The sequence below is a fragment of the Oncorhynchus masou genome, chromosome 31 (genome assembly GCF_036934945.1).
Source record: "Oncorhynchus masou masou isolate Uvic2021 chromosome 31, UVic_Omas_1.1, whole genome shotgun sequence".
In the NCBI taxonomy this organism is placed as follows: domain Eukaryota; kingdom Metazoa; phylum Chordata; class Actinopteri; order Salmoniformes; family Salmonidae; genus Oncorhynchus; species Oncorhynchus masou.
Genome location: NC_088242.1, coordinates 84,355,477 through 84,376,967, shown reverse-complemented (window position 1 = coordinate 84,376,967; position 21,491 = coordinate 84,355,477). Strand labels below are relative to the sequence as shown.

Sequence of the window (21,491 nt, the reverse complement as noted above, 5' to 3'; positions counted from 1 at the left end):
GTGACATTTATTTGGATACATCCATAACAATGTGCTAATGAGGTGCGGTTTCACCTGGCATAGAAAATGTGCTCAATCATCAGGACAGTGTTGTTCAGAGGAGCTAGCCAACAAAACAGCTAACACAATCACTTCAAACGGAATCTGTAAAGACTGCAAACTAGCTGCACTTCGCTTAACAGTTTTTTTTTAATTGACATTTCTTTGTATATATTCATAAAACTTATGCCAGCTGATTCATGATTTCGACTGGCTGAGAGACGCTACCTGCCTCTCCTGTCCCGACTCCTACATTTTCATTAGTATTGGACAGTTGAAGATGGAATTTTAACATTAAAATAATGTTGCATATGTCAGACAGACAGCAAGGTTTATACAAATCTCCGTTGTGGAAAACTAAATGTTTGTCTAAGAGAAAATGTCTAGATGCTTCTTATAGTGGAGATCAAGTGTACAACTTCCCTGCCTGGGCTGATGAGACAGTGGATTGCGCAGTCAGATGGAACAGAGTAAATAGGCATTTTAACGTCATAGATTTAGCCGGTGGTAACTTGTGGAATAGACACCGGCTAGAATGCGCTTTTAACCAATCAGCATTCAGGATTAGATCCACCCGTTTAATAATTTGATATTGGCGCTTTGTTAAACTTTACGATAAGCGCTCCCTTCCTCTGTTAGACAGGAAATGACAGGGCATGTGATGCAGGCAGTAACCAGAGAAACTGCAGGCAGTAACCAGAGAGATTGTAGGCAGAGAGAGGAAGGAGGCTGTGCTATAACGTGGTTAGGGCTTCAGGCCTCAGAGGTATCACAACAGAAACAAACACACTACAGTGCTTCTCACGAGCCTTATATGGTATGATGGAAGTAACAGTGGCTGCAGTCACCGTGGCTGTGTCTGCAGTCACCGTGGCTGTGTCTGCAGTCACCGTGGCTGTGTCTGCAGTCACCGTGGCTGTGTCTGCAGTCACCGTGGCTGTGTCTGCAGTCACCGTGGCTGTGTCTGCAGAAACTGGCTCAGGAACATCCACCAGGGATGGAGTGTGTGTTTACAGGGTAAGTTGGAAAGGAGGGTTGAGTGTTATCACAACACACAGTGTGGGCCAGCGGCCAGTACTCACCCTCTCACCACCCCACTCTCCAGATAGTTGACCTGGATGAACTTCCCAAAGCGGCTGGAGTTGTTGTTGTGAGCTGTCTTGGCATTCCCAAATGCCTAGTAAAGAGGAGGGGGAGAGGTTACATTCACTGTGTGAACCATAAAGTGATTATACAGTTAGGAAATAGAAATAACTACACTTGTGCTAATACTGGGGCTGTTATCAACACCACAGCTACCCCAGTCCAGAAGTTAACACTAGATGAAAACAGCAGCCTTATTTCTCTCCCTGCCTCAATCACCCCCTCTCTTTCCCTCATTACTCCCTCCTTTCTACTCTCTTGCAGAAGTCCAGGGGGTGACACTAGGCCAGTGTGATTGATGGGGGCCTCCTGCGAGGAGCCAGTGTTAGGTCCAGAGAACTAGTCTCCCTCAGGCTACAGTCATCCCCAGCCAGGGGCACACACCCAGCCCTACCACCAGTCTGAATGGATAGCTCGCACACACACACGCGCAAAAGGCAGCCACGGGGGAAGTTGACTCTATACATCTTAAATAGGAGCCACATCCTGCGAGGAGCAACAGTTGCAGTCACAATTTGATTTAAGGGGAGGGGGCCTCACAGAGGGGGACTAAATTAACTTGTTATGGGCAGGGGGTGGTATTTTCACCTCCGGATGAAAAGCGTGCCCAAATTAAACTGCCTGATACTCATATCCTAGCCCATAAGATAGGATATGCATATAATTAGTAGATTTGAATAGAAAACACAAACGTTTCCAAAACTGTTAAAATAATGTCTGTGAGTTTAACAGAACTGTAATGGCAGGAAAAAAAGATTAGGAAAATCCAACCAGGAAATACTATTATTTTGAAAGGCTGTTTTTCCATTGAAAGCCTATCCACCATACAAAGACTTAGGACACAGTTCACGATCTTTATGGCTTCCTCAACATGTGCCCAGTCTTCAGGCATTGTTTCAGGCTTTTACTCTGAAAAATGAGGGAGTAACACTGCTTTCAATGAGAGGACAGTGGACATTTCCAGACATGAACCAAGCACGTGATCGGGAGCGCGCATTTAAAGCCTTTTTGAAATCTGACAGCAGTTGCATTAAGGAGAAGTTCTGTATTCGTATGTTTAACACTTGTATCTTTTATCAATGTTTATGATGAGTATTTCTGTTATTTGATGTGGCTCTCTGCACTTTCATGTTTGTTTGAGACTATGTATTTCTGAACATAACACCAATTTCAAATGAGGTTTTTGGACATAAATATTAACTTTATTGAAGAAAACACACATTTATTGTGTAACATGAAGTCCTGTGAGTGCCATCTGATGAAGATCAAAGGTTAGTGATTAATTTAAATCGCTATTTCTGACTTTTGTGAGCCCTAGCCTTGGCTGGAAAATGGTGGTATGGTTTTCTGTGACTAGGTGCTGACCTAACAATCGTTTGGTGAGCTTTCCCCGTAAAGCCTATTTGAAATCGGACACTGTGGCTGGATTTACAAGAAGTTTATCTTTAAAATGGTGTAAAATACTTGTATGTTTGAGGAATTTTAATTATGGGATTTCTGTTTTGAATTTGGCGCCCTGCAATTTCACAGGCTGTTGTCGAGCTGGCTTCCCACTTGTACCAGAGAGGTTAAGAATCCTTACAGTGAACTGATGAACTATTTCCGCTGTTCCAAGACTGTCTGTCTTGGTATTATTCCCTCTACCTACTGCTATTTGTGTTCTCAATCGATGAGCAGATTTACACTCACTATAACAACTTACGCTCCAGGATGAGTGCTGCTTGAAGAATTGTAAACTGAATACATTGAGGTCTCAAAAAAAAGGTTAAACTTGATAAAAATAACTTCAAAATGCAAGGTAATGTAAGAGTGAGAGACAGGAGTGGACTGAGGAGAAGACTGAAAAGCCTAGCTGAAACAACATCATCAGTGGATGAAATATGTGGTTTAACATGGACCTGTTGTAACATTTAGACTCCTCCTTTCCAGAGCTGGGGCTCACCTCAAATGTGTACATGCGAGTTGTTTACTGAGGGGGTGATAAAATTGACTCTGGGCCAGGATAAATCCTCTTGAAGCTACCCATCCCGGATCCGGAGTGTAATCATCGCCTGAAACTAATTAGCATAACGCAGCGGACATAAATATCCCAAGAAAATGTTCCTATTCATGAAAATCACAAATGAGACACAGCGTAGCCTTTTGTTAATCACACTGTCATCTCAGATTTTCAAAATATGCCTTACAGCCAACGCTAGACAAGCATTTGTGTAAGTGTATCATAGCCTAGCATAGCATTACGCCCTGCTAGCAGCAGGCAACATTTTTATGAAAATAAGAAAAGCAATCAAATTAAATCATTTACCTTTGAAGAACTTTGGATGTTTTCACTCACGAGAATCCCAGTTAGATAGCAAATGTTCCTTTTTTCCAAAAATATTATTTTTGTAGGCGAAATAGCTCCGTTTGTTCTTCACGTTTGGCTGAGAAATCGATCACTACAACGCCAAACCTTTCTCCAAATTAGCTCCATAATATCGACAGAAACATGGCAAACGTTGTTTAGAATCCATCCTCAAGGTGTTTTTCACATATCTATTCGATATATCCACCGGGACAATTGGTTTCTCATTAGAAGCGATTGGAATAATGGCTACCTCAGTACTTTACGCAAGATTTTCTGCGGGAGCTATCATGTGACCACTTGCTCAATGTGGTCCCTTAAGGCTATTCTTCAACATAAATGCGTAAAAAGACGTCACAATACTGTAGACACCTTGGGGAATACGTAGAAAGCATAAGCTCATTCGTAGCCATATAAGGAGTCATTGGCATGCAGCGCTTTCAAAATATGGGGCACTTCCTGATTGGATTTTTATCTGGGTTGCTGTTGCACTCACAGACAATTTCTTTGCAGTTTTGGAAACGTTAGAGTGTTTTCTATCCAAAGCTGTCAATTATATGCATAGTCGAGCATCTTGTCGTGACAAAATATCCCGTTTAAAACAGGAATGTTTTTTATCCAAAAATGAAATACTGCCCCCAGAGTCTCAAGAGGATAAGACACTGTCAACTGGCATTGACTGCCCAGTGATGTCAAACGGTTGTCCCAGGGTAAAGGCTAGCAGACCCTGGGAACATTCCCCTGCGCTCAGCCTCTCTGCCATGGAGGAAATGCTAAAAGTGTCACAGGCTCACAGCATCATTCACATTGAAACATAGTGCCCTGCAGCCTTTGTGAGTGGTTGCTAACCATAACCCTTCCTGATTGGTTGCGAGGCACATCAGGTATGAGGAAGTGGCTTAACGTCTTGGCTAACCAAGCAGAGTCTATGGAATTGAGTCTGCATAGTGAAATAAAGGCTGTGTGTGTGTGTGTGTGTGTGTGTGTGTGCCTACATTTCATCATGACGTCTTTGCCTATCTTGACTGGCTCCTTTCTCTAGTGTTCCCTGGCAGCCAACTGTATATTTCCAAGGGCCCAGATCCCCATTCAGTCCCTCAGTGTGCTGCCTCAGACTCTAACCAGTTCTCTTTACTAATCAGAGCCTTAATTGTTATTCCACAGACGGGCACATCAGTAGAAAGACCTTTGATTTATATTACTGCCATTTGTTTTACAGTTTCACTGCCAGGCTCTGACACCTATTAATCACTTGGCTACATGCACAATATATTCATTAGAAATGCATCAAAGTAACAAAAATCAGGCTCTCTCTGTATACACTATAACTGGAGGCTGATGTGATAGCACCAATACTGGAACAAAACAACCAACAATGGTACATACAAGAATACGGGCAAAACACCAGTGGTACTAAATAACAAGGCCAATATGATTAGAGGCAGTAGCTTTCATGTAGGTCAGAGATGCTATGGGACATTCACATTAAGGTTTAAATATAACTGCACAACCCTTTATGCAGATTATCTATATGGCTAAGTGATGTACTGGGCCGTACGCACTAAATCAAATCAAAGTTTATTTGTCACGTGCGCCGAATACAACAGGTGTAGTAGACCTTACAGTGAACTGCTTACTTACAGGCTCTAACCAATAGTGCAAAGAAGGTGTTAGGTGAACAATAGGTAAGTAAAGAAATAAAACAACAGTAAAAAGACAGGCTATATACAGTAGCGAGGCTATATACAGTAGCGAGGCTACATACAGACACCGGTTAGTCAGGCTGATTGAGGTAGAATGTACATGTAGATATGGTTAAAGTGACTACGCATATATGATGAACAGAGAGTAGCAGCAGCGTAAAAAGAGGGGTTGGGGGGTACACAATACAAATAGTCCGGGTAGCCATTTGATTATCTGTTCAGGAGTCTCATGGCTTGGGGGTAAAAACTGTTGAGAAGCCTTTTTGACCTAGACTTGGCACTCTATAAGAACAACCAATAGTCAAAGGTTAATGAAATACAAATGGTAGAGAGAGAAATAGTCCTATAATTCCTATAATAACTACAACCTAAAACTTCTTACCTGGGAATACTGAAGACTCATGTTAAAAGGAACCACCAGCTTTCATATGTTCTCATGTTCTGAGCAAGGAATTTAAACGTTAGCTTTCTTACATGGCACATATTGCACTTTATTTTCTTCTCCAACACTTAGTTATTGCATTATTTAAACCAAATTGAATGTTTCATTATTTATTTGAGGCTACATTGATTTTATTGATGTATTATATTAAGTTCAAATAAGTTCATTCAGTATTGTTGTAATTGTCATTATTACAAATAAATACGTGTAAAAATTTCAACAAAAAAACGTTAGTATTTTTATTAATTGCCATCGGCTTTTTTTGGTCCTCCAATAAAATCGGTATCGGCGTAGAAAAATCATAAATCGGTCGACCTCTAGTTTGTTGGTGATGTGGACACCAAGGAACTTGAAGCTCTCAACCTGCTCCACTACTGCCCCGTCGATGAGAATGGGGGCGTGCTCGGTCCTCCTTTTCCTGTAGTCCACAACCATATCCTTAGTCTTGGTTACATTGAAGGATAGGTTGTTATTCTGGCACTAACCGGCCAGGTCTCCGACAGCCTCCCTATAGTCTGTCTCGTCGTTGTCGGTGATCAGGCCTACCACTGTTGTGTCGTATGCAAAGTAAATGGTGTTGGAGTCGTGCCTGGCCATGCAGTTGTGGGTGAACAGGGAATACAGGAGGGGACTGAGCACGCACCCCTGTGGAGCTTCAGTGTTGAGGATCAGCATTTAGTCCCAGGATTCTTAGCTTTGTGATGAGCTTTGAGGGTACTATGGTGTTGAACGCTGAGCTGTAGTCAATGGACAGCATTCTCACATAAGTGTTCCTTTTGTCCAGGAGGAAAAGGGCAGTGTGGAGAGTAATAGATTGCATCTGTGGATCTGTTTGGGCGGTATGCGAATTGGAGTGGGTCTAGGGTTTCCAGGATGATGTTGTTGATATGAGCCATGAGCAGCCTTTCAAAGCACTTTATGGCTACCGACGTGAGTGCTACAGGGCGGTAGTCATTTAGGCCGGTTACCTTCACTTTCTTGGGCAAAGGGACTATGGTGGTCTGCTTGAAACATGTAGGTATTACAGACTCAGACAGGGAGAGGTTGAAATTATCAGTGAAGACACTTGCCAGTTGGTCTGCACATGCTCTAAGTACACACCCTGATAATCCGTCTGGCCCGCGGCCTTGTGAATGTTGACCTGTTTAGAAGGTCTTACATCGGCTACGAGAGCGTGATCACACAGTTGCCTGGAACAGCTGGTGCTCTCAGTCAGTCTTCAGTGTTGCTTGCTTTGAAGCGAGCATAAAAAAGGCATTTAGCTCATCTGGGAGGCTCGCGTCACTGGGCAGCTCGCGGCTGTGTTTCCCTTTGTAGTCATTAAATAGTTTACAAGCCCTGCCACATCTGACGAGCGTCAGAGCCGGTGTAGCAGGATTCAGTCCTAGTCCTGTATTGAGCCTTGCCTGTTTGGTGATTCATCTGAGGGCACAGCGGGATTTCTTATAAGAATCCGGATTAGTGTACCGGTTCCTTGAAACCGGCAGCTCTAGCCTTTAGCTCGGTGCAGATGTTGCCTGAAATCATGGCTTCTGGTTGGGATATGTACATACGGTCACTATGAGGACAATGACGTGGATGCACCTTATCTGTGACTGAGGTGGTATACTCCTCAAAGCCATAGGAACATATTTCAGTCTGTGCTAGAAAAACAATCCTGTAGCGTAGCATCTGCGTCATCTGACCACTTCCGTATTGAGCGAGTCACTGGTAATTTTTGCTTGTAAACAAAAATTAGGAGGATAGAATTATGGTCAGATGTTCCAAATGTAGGGTGAAGAAGAGCTTTGTATACATCTCTTTGTGTGGAGTAAAGGTTATCTAGAGTTTCTTCTGGATGCACGTGACCTGCTGGTAGAAATTAGGATAAACAGATTTAAGTTTGCCTGCATTAAAGTCCCCGGCCACTAAAGTGCCGCTTCTGGATGAGCATTTTCTTGTTTGCTTATGGCCTTATACAGCTCGTTGAGTATGGTCTTAGTGCCAGCATCTGTTTTGGTGGTAAATAGACGGCTACGAAAAATATAGATGAAAACTCTTGGTAGATAGTGTGGTCTACAGCTTATTAGGAGGTACTCTAACCTCAGAGCAGCAATACTTCCAGAATTCCTTAATATTAGACATTGCATCGCGCACCAGCTGTTACTGACAAATAGACACACCACCACCCTTCATCTTACCAGACGTAGCTTTTCTGTCATGCCGATGCACGGAAAACCCAGCCAACTGTATATTATCCGTGTTCTCGTTAAGCCACGACTCCGTGAAACATAAGATTTTATGTTTTTTAAATGTCCCATTGGTAGGATAGTCTTGAACGGAGATCAACCAAGCTTATTCTCCAGTGATTGCTCATTGGCTAATAGAACGGATGATAGAGGTGGGTTACCCACTCGCCAACGAATTCTCACAAGGAACCCAGATCTCCACCCCTTGTCTTTTCTTCACGCGAATGACGTGGATTTGTCCCTGGTCTCGGAGAAGTAGTATATCATTAAAGAAAAAATCTTAATCCAGTTCGAGGTAAGTAATCGCTGTTCTGATATCCAGAAGCTATTTTCAGTCATAAGAGACGGTGGCAGCAATATTATGTACAAAGTTTGTTTTTAACTATGCGAAAAAACACAAAATAGCACAGATGGTTTGGAGCCCGTAAAGCGGCAGCCATTCCCTCTGGCGCCACTGCAGTTGGACTCCCTCTAGTCATTTGTGTCTTAATTATTTCATCAAAGTGTGCTTAATTAAAGCATCAAACAAGCTCAGTGCATATAGTTGATATGATTAAAAAAACATAGGATGTGTAAATATGGAAAAATACACATTTAAAAATTTAGACCAATCATTTGGTCGAAAGAACAGGCTGCTCTCGGTCGACTAATATTTTTTTTTTAGTTGGGGACCGCCCTAGAATAAATTCAGATTTAGAGCAGGCTGTTCATATAATGCAAAACTTGTCATTTCGCCTGTATTTCTGCCTGCTTGAACATCAGATGCTCAGTTACCCATTAAATGACCCCGGGAATTGATAGAACATCACTCCAAAGCAATATAATATTCAAAATGGGTGAATCCTAAAGTTAAATTCTTTGGACAATCAGAGGCAGGATAATGAGGCTAATATAATGTGAGAAACTGACCATTTCTAAAATTATGTTTCATCTGAAGTTCAGATAATCTCAGAGGCCATTGCGTAGTCAATCAGAGATAGATGATTGAAGTCAAGTTCAAGAGGTAAAGTTGAATGCTGTCTAAATGTTAAGATAGGCTAGTCCATACAGCACACTGGAAGTTAAAGAGAGTCACGCTACAACGCCAATGATCTCACCTCATCAAAATGCAACTGAAGTTGAAGAGATCCCTTATAGCTTCAGAGCCAGAGAACTCACCTTTAACCCATTCAAATGTGGACAGCCTCCAAGAAAAAAGAGGAGATACAACGAAAAGCCAAAATGTAAAGATGTAAAGTAACCTCGTATTGAAGTCATTAGTTGTGTAATGACTGTCCTGTGGGGATCAGATCAGCTTGCCGGGGGTTGACTGTAACCAGGCCCTCTCTCGCCCACTGGGGCTGGTCACCAGTTCACACCCTACTGTAAATTATAGCAGAAGGGGACTCTTTCGCCCCCTCCAGTATGAACAAAAGGAATGTCTTTGTTAACAGTCTTTTCCAGTTCAAACTCTACCACATTCAAAAGTGAACACTGGAACATTATTTCAAAAGTAAGACTGTGAATGTGGGGAATGGTTTTCAACCAGAGTGCATAAAAGGACTAGTTAAGAATGACCATATCAGACCAGAACACTGCCAGCTTGCAGCTGTGCGTGTAGTGTTCTGAATCCTGAACCCTGAATATCAAAATGAGGTGTAGGCGAGAAGCTCATCTCCCACACAATCACTGACACTGCTGAAATCGCTGTCCTAAGTCAGATATTGAGAAAAGCGAATTTATGTGGTACCATCCTACTACTCTTCAAACCATCCTATCCTACTACGATTCTCAAATCACCATATTCTCCAACTCTCATTACCGATTAGAACCGTCAACGCGGCTGGCTCACCATTACCCTAGGAGCATCGTCCAGAGTGAAAAGAAGACTGGAAAAGGGGAACCCTTTTTGAACAATCAGAGCCTTCGAAGCATTGCGCTGAAAGGCCAAACCAACACTCTTCTGAAAGAGGGCTAGTTCCAAAAGAGATAAATGGCACTCACATGAATATATTCATGTTTTCTTACTTCAAATGGGCAGCGGTTCATGTGCAAAGTAGATGATTACTGTGAGAATAGTTCTGAAATGTATAAACGATGTGTCCCTTTTTCTCTCTCACCATCTCCATTTTCTATGTTGTTAGTGCGCGAGGGACCATTTTCTCATGTATATCAAGTGTGTATGTTATTCTGTTTTTTCATTTCGTTAGCTAGTAAATAAATAATTAAACCAATTTGTGTAGAACCGAATCATGAGTGAGGCTGGGGTTTTTCCAGATGCAGGAGGTTACAACTGTTCAGAATTATGATAGAAGAGGTTATGATTAGAGGTTGACCGATTATGATTTTTCATCGCCGATACCGATTATTGGAGGACCAAAAAAAGCTAATACAAATTAAATATATATACACACATACACACACATACACACAGTGGGGCAAAAAAAGTATTTTGCGCAAGTTCTCCCACTTGAGAGGCCTGTAATTTTCATCATAAGTACACTTCAACTATGACAGACAAAATTAGAAAAAAAATCCAGAAAATCTCAATGTAGGATTTTTAATGAATTTATTTGCAAATTATGGTGGAAAATAAGTATTTGGTCAATAACAAAAGTTTCTCAATATTTTGTTATATACCCTTTGTTGGCAATGACAAGGGTCAAAAGTTTTCTGTAAGTCTTCACAAGGTTTTCACACACTGTTGCTGGTATTTTGGCCCATTTCTCCATGCAGATCTCCTCTAGAGCAGAGATGTTTTGGGGCTGTTGCTGAGAAACACGGACTTTCAAGTCCCTCCAAAGATTTTCTATGGGGTTGATCTGGAGACTGGCTAGGCCACTCCAGGACCTTGAAAGGCTTCTTATGAAGCCACTCCTTCATTGCCTGGGCGGTGTGTTTGGGATCATTGTCATGCTGAAAGACCCAGCCACGTTTCATCTTCAATGCCCTTGCTGATGGAAGGAGGTTTTCACACAAAATCTCACGATACATGGCCCCATTCATTCTTTCCTTTATACGGATCAGTCGTCCTGGTCCCTTTGCAGAAAAACAGCCCCAAAGCATGATGTTTCCACCCCCATGCTTCACAGTAGGTATGGTGTTCTTTGGATGCAACTCAGCATTCTTTGTCCTCCAAACACAACGAGTTGAGTTTTTACCAAAAAGTTATATTTTGGTTTCATCTGACATTCTCCCAATCTTCTTCTGGATCATCCAAATGCTCTTTAGCAAACTTCAGATGGGCCTGGACATGTACTGGCTTAAGCAGGGGGAAACGTCTGGCACTGCAGGATTTGAGTCCCTGTTACTGATGGTAGGCTTTGTTACTTTGCTCCCAGCTCTCTGCAGGTCATTCACTCGGTCCCCCCTTGTGGTTCTGGGATTTTTGCTCACCGTTCTTGTGATCATTCTGACCCCACAGGGTGAGTCTCTTGCGTGGAGCCCCAGATCGAGGGAGATTATCAGTGGTCTTGTATGTCTTCCATTTACTAATAATTGCTCCCACAGTTTATTTCTTCAAACCAAGCTGCTTACCTATTTCAGATTCAGTCTTCCCAGCCTGGTGCAGGTCTACAATTTTGTTTCTGGTGTCCTTTGACAGCTCTTTGGTCTTGGCCATAGTGGAGTTTGGAGTGTGACTGTTTGAGGTTGTGGACATGTGCCATTAATACAGGTAACGAGTGGAGAACAGAGGAGCCTCTTAAAGAAGTTGTTACAGGTCTGTGAGAGCCAGAAATCTTGCTTGTTTGTAGGTGACCAAATACTTATTTTCCACCATAATTTGCAAATAAATTCATTCAAAATCCTACAATGTGATTTTCTGGATTTTTTTTCTCAATTTGCCTGTCATAGTTGAAGTGTACCTATGATGAAAATTACAGGCCTCTCATCTTTTTAAGTGGGAGAACTTGCACAATTGGTGGCTGACTAAATACTTTTTTGCGTGTATGTATGTATGTATGTATGTATGTATGTATGTATGTATGTATATATATATATATATATATATATATAATAATGACAATGACAATTACAACAATACTGAAAGAACAATGAACATGTATTTACTTAATATAATACAAATAAAATCAATTTAGTCTCAAATAAATAATGAAACATGTTCAATTTGGTTTAAATAATGCAATAACAGTGTTGGAGAAGAAAGTAAAAGTGCAATATGTGCCATGTAAAAAAGCTAACGTTTAAATTCGTTGCTCAAATCATGAGAACATATGAAAGCTGGTGGTTCCTTTTAAATGAGTCTTCAATATTCCCAGGTAAGAAGTTTTAGGTCATGGTTATTATAGGAACTATGACGCGTCGACTATATCTCTATACCATTAACTGTTGAATGTTCTTATAGGCACTTTAGTATTGCCAGCCTAATCTCGGGAGTTGATAGGCTTGAAGTCATAAACAGTGCTGTGCTATAAGCATTGCTAAGAACTGCTGGCAAACGGAGTAAAGTGCTGTTTGAATGAATGATTACGAGCCAGCTGCTGCATACCACTGCTCAGTCAGACTGCTCTATCAAATTATAGACTTAATTATAATATAATAAATACACAGAAATACGAATCTTTGGTCATTAATATGGTCAAATCCAGAAACTATTATTTCGAAAACAAAACGTTTATTCTTTCAGTGAAATTCAGAACCGTTAAGCATTTTATCGAACGGGTGGCAAACCTAAGTCTAAATATTGCCGTTACATTGCACAACCTTCAATGTTATGTCATAATTATGTATACTTCTGGCAAATTAATTCCTGTCTTTGTTAGGAAGAAATGGTCTTCACACAGTTCGCAACAAGCCAGGCAGCCCAAACTGCTGCATATACCCTGACTCTGCTTCCACTGAACGCAAGCGGAGTGACAATGTCCCTCGTTAATATTGCCTGCTAACACAAATTTCTTTTAACTAAATATGCAGGTTTAAAATATATACTTGTGTGTGTTGATTTTAAGAAAGGCATTGATGTTTTTGGTTAGGTACATTTGTGCATCGATTGTGCTTTTTTCACAAATACGCTTTTGTTAAATCATCACAAGTTTGCGAAGTTGAAGTAGGCTGTGATTCGATGATAAATCAACAGGTACCTCACCTCGTGGATTGCAATTTAATCGGTCATCCTCTAGTTATGATTTAATAAGTTGACTGTTTATGGATGTGACAGGTAAGGACCTTTAGAGTTAATTCGGGAGATAGTAACTCTAAGAACAGAGAGGTTTCAAAAACAGGGGCACTTCCTGATTGGATTTTTCTTAGGCTTTCGCCTGCAACATCAGTTCTGTTATACTCACAGACAATATTTTTACAGTTTTGGAAACTTTAGAGTGTTTTCTATCCTAATCTGTCAATTATATGCATATTCTAGCATCTGGTCCTGAGAAATAGGCCGTTTACTTTGGGAACGTTATTTTTCCAAACATAAATAGTGCCCCCTAGCTCCAAGAGGTTAAACAAACGCTCTCGTGGTGCCCCAAATTCCTAATGAGTTAAATGTTACATGATTAATAAAAATATATATATATATATATATATAACTTAATTTTTTAAGATTGGGTAACAATTAAACAGTTAGTTGATTCGATGAATGAAAGTTTAAGTCACAACAGTTGGATCTGGACTCGATGGAAGAGGAAACCGCAAGACAGGAACAAGAAATGCGGCAGATAACTTCTAAGGAGATATTGCTTCCTCTGTAGCTTCTTCTGTAAAATGCCATTTCATGTCAGCCATCTTGTGGGGTTGTTGCAGAAGATCGAGAAGAGGCTGTGTGTGTGTGTGTGTGTGTGTGTGTGTGTGTGTGTGTGTGTGTGTGTGTGTGTGTGTGTGTGTGTGTGTGTGTGTGTGTGTGTGTGTGTGTGTGTGTGTGGTGCGTAGGGGTTGGTAAGGCTGTTACAGGGGAGTCAGGATGGAGCCTCTGGTCCTGGCTGGATCTCAGTTGTTTCACAGGCCAGTCTCTCAGTCTGCCCATCAGACAACAGGCCTGAGGAAGCAGCAGAGCAGTCTGGAGGGAGAATCCACCTCAACCAGCCTGCCAAGGGGACACAGACTCTGCTGACTGAGGGGAAAATCACTTTTCAGTTCTCCAACCAAAGACTTGAGGACAGACGTGCATCAAGGGACCATCTATTAATCCTTCTGCTGCCTTTGAACGCTGCACAACGACTAGTCTCTCTTGTAAAAGGGCCATGGATTTTGAGACTCATTTTGACGGATAGCATGCCAGCTACGGTATTCTCTTCTATTCTGACGTTCAGGAAATGGACCAGACCAGTTGAAATTTAGGGGGAAATGCTGTCATTCAAGTGTGAATAACCAGATTGAACACTTTGGGGCGGCAGTGTAGCCTAGTGGTTAGAGCATTGGACTAGTAACCGAAAGGTTGCAAGTTCAAATCCCCGAGCTGATAAGGTCGTTGTGCCCCGGCAGTTAACCCACTGTTCCTAGGCCGTCATTAAAAATAAGAATTTGTTCTTAACTGACTTGCCTAGTAAAATAAAGGTAAAATAAAAAATAAAAATCCAAGGAGATCTGAGAAATGCATACAGGCAAGTTACAATGCTGCATTTACTTCCAATAAACTGCATTCCTCGAGGCCTTTTCTATTTTATTATCCAATTTCTTTTGCCAAATTACTGAGGAAATAAATGAAGAATGTAAGAGGGATTTGAGCTAGATTCATTAGTTCCAAACGCCAATTAAAGCAGCCAGCTCCACACACAAATGAACAACCAATGGCAAGTGTCGATTTATAGTGCTCGTGTGTGTGTGTGTGATATCTGTGTTACAAATTTGGCAAATCTGCTGAGGTAAGTTTTATGCATTCTGTGTTTGGGGGAGTGGGGGGGGGAGAATGAGTGTGTTACTGGTGAGAGAATGCATGTGTTCTTTGCAGGGCGGGGAATTCTGCTTGCTGGTGTGTGTGTCCTGTGTAGATTTCTGTTGGAATTACCAGGCTGACTCAAGAGGCGTCGTGGTGCCTGGGGTACAGAGCAGGCCTTTCGTCCTTCAGTGACTGACTCAACCATCCAACAGGAAGCGCTTCATAATGTCACATGACCATGGGCCCAGAGGCCACTGACAACATACGAGTCTGAGAGCCAACCAGGACTCAGAAAGTAGCTCAAATAGCCTCATCACTGTGGAGTGTATCACAACTATTGTACTATCTTTGTACTATCCCATTACTATCCCATGGAAAAGACCTCTATGTGCACTACCTTGAGCTTTAAAAACGTGGGAGAGAAAGCCCACACATAGGTGTGTTTGTTCCTCTAAGTCCAAACAAAAGACAGCTGTGGTTCAGCACGAGCCTGGGAATCAGTCAGGCTGTCATCAGTCAGAAGCTGACAGGCGCCAGGGGCATATAGCCTCATCTACTCACAAAGGGTGGAAGTGCAACTCACCTGACCCAAAACACTAATGATTCACACAGTTTTGCTGTATGCTGATTGTTACCCCCTTGTTGTAACTTGTATCGTACTAGGCCTAAACATGTTGATTGATTCTCACTACCATGGCTGGCTCATTCCTAGAACTTGAGTTTTTCCAATTAAGGGTAATGAATGGTAGCAATTGTTCAACATATAATATATTGTGACAATGTGTATGATCCATTTCGCATTGACAGTTAGGTTTAGCTCCAGACCACAAATAGAATACAGAACATTATATTGAGCCACATGGGAGCTCTAGAGCTTTTCAGAGTTATTCAAAAGCTGGTGTCAAGAAAGTATTTCCATGAGGTTTCCTTTCGTTTGCACAACTATTCAAGATAAGACACTGACTCCTGGTCAAGGGCCTGATTTTCACTCTATTCTCACATGACATTACTCATGAGACACTGATATAGAACAAAGGGGGTATATCACAAAGCAGGATCACTTTCTGTAAAAACATTCAGATAACTGTTTATCTTCCAGAAAGCCAAAAGTTTAATTTGATATTGAGCTCAAAGTGTGATTTGCATCAACACCATATCATTTAAGCCAACCTTTGTTCAGGATCTAGTAAATTTGGAGTTGTTTCAGAAGGAGCTTTGTAAAGGGTTAAACTGAAGCCTTGGCTAATACTTCCACATCTTCTCTTTCATTTCTTCTTTTTGGGGAAAACAGCTTTTACAAATGTCTCTACATGCTTGGAGATCATCTTTCACCCCCTCCGGTCACATGCCTGATGACTATAACTGAGATCTCCAACTCCTGGTTCAAGTTAAAAATACATTTGACTAGGGGCACATCTCGAAAGATTTGGCTGTCTGTCCCCTCCCTGCATGGAGGAATGGGCCAAAATACCAGCAACAGTGTGTGAAAACCTTGTGAAGACTTACAGAAAACATTTGACCTCTGTCATTGCCAACAAAGGGTATATAACAAAATATTGAGAAACCTTTGTTATTGACCAAATACTTATTTTCCACCATAATTTGCAAATAAATTAATTAAAAATCCTACAATGTGATTTTCTGGATTTTTTTTGTCATTTTGTCTGTCATAGTTGAAGTGTACTTATGATGAAACTTATAGGCCTCTCATCTTTTTAAGTGGGAGAACTTGCACAATTGGTGGCTGACTAAATACTTTTTTGCCCCACTGTATCTGTCAGTCTACTAAATATACAAATAGGCCCTGCTATATTTCAACATGTAAATCATATTCGCTAGCCAAAACTTGTAACTTTGTAGGCTGCATGTGCTGCACCAGAATCGCATGTTCTCATCTGTTTTATCATGGTTTGCACGATGTGTGTAATTCCAGTCCATATAATACAATAGAGTACAGTAACACAGTTCACACTCAAAATATTAGCTAACTGGAGCTAGTTTCATTTATTTACCCAAGAGAGCATAGGCTATAGCTAGCTAAGTCTATGGGCTTTCATGTTTTTCTGTCATGCGTAATGTGCAGTAGCCTGTATCATATACAGCATGAATTGGATAATTGCACAATCATCTGGGCTTTTTTGGGCTTGGGCTCATAAATGTAGTTAATATAGGCCTCATAAAATCTATTTAATATATGGCTCATCAGGCTCAGGTAGCATCAGGTTTGAATTTTCGTGCTGAGCCAAGCTCTAATCAAATGCAGACATATTTATGCACTTTATAATGCTTTTGAATGACACTTCCAGTTTTGGTGGGAAATTATTTATTCTGAAATTATTCTAGGGATGGAACGTTTGTAAAATACCAGGAAAATATTAAACCCTAACCCTGCTAGGCAAGGTTTCATATGAGGTAGGAGCAGGGCTGTTGGAGACCGCAGTAAAATTCCATGTGACCGTTGAGTCACGATAATATCCTCTTATGCACTCCAGACGTTGCGTTGGTAGTATCCAACTTGCTAACGACCATCAGGTCACTGATAACCTGGTACTCAGGGCTCTATTGTACCTCCATCAGGTCCTAATGGCCTGGTTCTCAGGGCACTATTGTCCCTCCATCAGGTCCGAATGGCCTGGTTCTCAGGGCTCTATTGTCCCTCTAACCACTCAATGCAAATGCAAATGCAATGGAAAAATCACATCAAACCCATCAAAACAGTATCATGCTTTTAAAACTCACCTCAGTGGGATTGATCAATTTGAAGAAAGGAGTTCAATTACAGGTTGAAACTGAGTGGAAAACATGGTCGTTGCGGATGTTGTTTCAAAGCCTGACAACGAAATGAACAGCGCTTTTAAGGTGTTTATTCATTCAAAAACGCCCATACACATATTAGAGCTTATGCATAGGCCTATATATGAGCATAAGCCTGAAAAAAATGTGAATTAAAAAGATTGTGCGGTTATACATAGTCTACCGTAAACATTAAATAAACATTGGTACATAATTGGTCTAGCATATACTCTGGACTAGAGGTCGACCGATTATGCTTTTTCAACGCCGATACCGATACCGACTATTGGAGGACCAAAAAAAAAAAAACGCTACCGATTAATCAGCCGATTTTTTATTTTATTTTATTTGTAATAATAACAATTAGAACAATACTGAACTTGTTTTATATAAGTGAAAATATCAATAAAATCAATTTAGCCTCAAATAAATAATGAAACAAGTTCAATTTGGTTCAAAAACAAAGTGTTGGAGAAGAAAGTGGGGCAGCAGGGTAGCCTAGTGGTTAGAGCGTTGGACTAGTAACCGGAAGCTGACAAGGTACAAATCTGTCGTTCTGCCCCTGAACAGGCAGTTTACCCACTGTTCCTAGGCCGTCATTGAAAATAAGAATTTGTCTTAACTGACTTGCCTAGTTAAATAAAGGTTTAAAAAAATATTGCCATGCAAAATATGTGCCATGTAAAAAAGCTAACATTTAAGTTCCTTGCTCAGAACATGAGAACGTATGAAAGTTGGTGGTTCCTTTTAACATGAGACTTCAATATTCCAAGGTAAGAGGTTTTAGGTTGTAGTTAATATAGTAGTTATAGGACTATTTCTCTCTATACCATTTGTATTTCATATACCTTTGACTATTGGATGTTCTTATAGGCACTATAGTATTGACAGTGTAACAGTATAGCTCCCCCCCCACCTGGGCTCGAACCAGGAACACATAGACAACAGCCACACTCAAATCATAGTTACCCATCGCTCCACAATAGCCGCGGCCCTTACAGCGCAAGGGGAATAACTACTCCAAATCTAAAAGCGAGTGACGTTTGAAACAGTATTAGCGCACACCTAGCTAACTAGCTAGCCATTTCACATTGATTACACCAGCCATTAGGCTGATAGGCTTGAAGTCATAAACAGCGCTGTGCTTGCGAAGAGCTGCTGGCAAAACGCACGAAAGTGCTGTTTGAATGAATGATTATGGGCCTTCTGCTGCTCAGTCAGACTGCTCTACCAAATCAGACTTAATTATAACATAATAACACACAGAAATACGAGCCTTTGGTCATTAATATGATCGAATCCGGAAACTATAATTTCGAAAACAAAACGTTTATTATTTCAGTGAAATACGGAACTGTTCGGTATTTTATCTAACGGGTGGCATCCCTAAGTAATAAATATTCTTGTTACATTGCACAACCTTCAATGTATGTCATAATTACGTAAAATTCTGGCAAATTCTTTCGCAATGAGCCAGGCAGCCCAAACTGTTGCATATACCCTGACTTTGCGTGCAATGAACGCAAGAGAAATTACAATTTCACCAGGTTAATATTGCCTGCGAAACTGGATCAGTAGTTAAAACTAGTGATTATGATTGCTTGTTTTTTATAAGATAAGTTTAATGCTAGCTAGCAATTTACCTTCTACTGCATTTGCGTAACAGGCAGGCTACTCGTGGAGTGCAATGGTTAGAGCATTGGACTAGTTAACTGTGCGGTTGCAAGATTGGATCCCCTGAGCTGACAAGGTGAAAATCTGTCGTTCTGCCCCTGAACAAGGCAGTTAACCCACAGTTCCTAGGCAGTCATTGAAAATAAGAATGTGTTCTTAACTGACTTGCCTAGCTAAACACAAGGTATTTAAAATATTTTAAAAATACCGATTTCCGATTGTTATGAAAACTTGAAATCGGCCCTAATTAAAAATCGGCCATTCCGATTAGTCGGTCGACCTCTACTCTGGACTGTAGTATTATGCATACTGGACGGACTGGTTACCTTGTTATACCCTCCAAACTTTCCATCCACGAGTCTGGGAGAGAACCTATAGGCCTAGCCAATGCTGTTGGTTGTGCAGGGCGGCTTACAAAGTTGGTCTACAATTATAGTGAATTTGATTTTGAATATGCCTATTAACAGGGCATTTTTTATATTTTCATAACGAATAGGCTGACATTACCTTTAGCTACAGAATGTCTCACCATCGTGCATTTCCATCTCCTCTCTCGCATTCATTCTTTATCGAGCATGCAGAAAGAGGGCCTGTCAACAGTTTTATTAAATATTTTTCTTTGTGATAACATGTTAACATGTCCCCGAACAGATTTCACTTGGTTTCTCAAATTAAGCACTGGGTACCTGCAGGAACAGGGTTAGAGAGCCTATGGCGCAATATCACCTGTCGAGCAGCATGAGGCTGAATGCTCCTTAAACAGTAGTTGATGCGTGGAGTGAAATAACCGGAGTAGCCTACCACGCATGACAGAAAAACAAACCAGCAGGAAAGTGGCCTCCATTTACTATTCAAGCACATACAGACAATGTCTTTTTCCACCTGCCCCTGTTCCTGCCCATTTGATGGGCAATTCTAAATCAAAACTAATTTGACATATTAGTCAAGACGAGATTAAATTGAGAATATTCTGATGGGTGGAAATACGATCACTTGATGAGAAAATAGCATGTGAAAAAATCAGCCTGAGTCAAGAAACAGCACAAGCTTTTTTTTTTGCGACTTTCTTAAATCATCAATAGCCTGTAGTCACAGTATATGGGCTCCATGGTGCATGTTTTGATTTCCAAAACAATCTATGGTTTGTATCATTCACAACTAAATTTGCCAAATAACTCTATAAGACCTGATTCAAATGATTACTTTTATGCTCAACATAGCCACTTCATGTGTGCACTCGCTGTGGAATGGGAAAAATATCCTTTCTATTTAATTCAGCTAAATTCAAATAGGCCTACAGTATATTCTACCTACTATAAAATAATGGCACTGGACTTCACTTCTTTGGGATAGAGGGCAGCATTTTCACTTTTGGATGAATAGCATGCCCAGAGTGAACTGCCTCCTACTCAGTCCCAGATACTAATATTTGCATATTATTATTAGTATTGGATAGAAACCACTCTGAAGTTTCTAAAACTGTTTGAATGATGTCTGTGAGTATAACAGAACTCATATGGCAGGCAAAAACCAGAGGAAAACTCCAAACAGGAAGTGGGAAATCTGAGGTTTGTAGTTTTTAAACTCATCCAGAGTATCGAATTCAGTGGGATATGGGTTATTTTGCACTTCCTAAGGCTTCCACTAGATGTCAACCGTATTTAGAACGTTGTTTCAGGCTTCTCCTGTGAAGGGGGGCCGGATGGGAGCTGTTTGACTAAGGGGTCTGCCAGCAGCCTCGTTCTCAGTCGAGCGCATTTCACATGAGAGGCATCTCTAGTTCCATTGCTTTTCTACAGACAATGGAATTCTCTGGTTGGAACATTAGGATATTTTTATCATAAATGTTTAATGAAGATTGATTCTATACATAGTTTGACAAGTGTTTTCGACCTGTAATATAACTTTTTGAACTTTTCGTCCGACTGGACCTGAACTCGCTTTTGGATTTGTTTGCCAAACGCTCTAACAAAAGAAGATATTTGGACATAAATGGACATAAATGATGGACATTATCGAACAAAACAAACATTTATTATGGAACTGCGATTCCTGGGAGTGCATTTTGATGAAGATCATCAAATGTAGGTAAATATTTATAATGCTATTTATGACTAATGTTGACTGCGCAATATGGCGGATATTTCTTTTGGCTGGTTTGTGCTCTGAGCGCCGTTCTCAGATAACGCTTTTTCCGTAAAGTTTTTTTGAAATCTGACACAGCGGTTGCATTAAGGAGAAGTGTATCTAAAATTCCATGCATAACACTTGAATTTTCATCAACATTTATGAGAATTTCTGTGAATTCATG

General features: G+C 40.8%; 1 protein-coding gene across 1 annotated transcript in view; it reads right to left on the bottom strand.

Moving 5' to 3' along the window:
- LOC135524612 (unconventional myosin-IXb-like) overlaps nt 1–21,491 on the bottom strand; it is a 118,388-nt gene that overhangs the window by 64,937 nt on the left and 31,960 nt on the right. Inside the window, 1 exon segment of the mRNA XM_064952305.1 lies at nt 1,122–1,216. Within this exon segment, the coding sequence (XP_064808377.1) occupies nt 1,122–1,216 (95 nt within the window).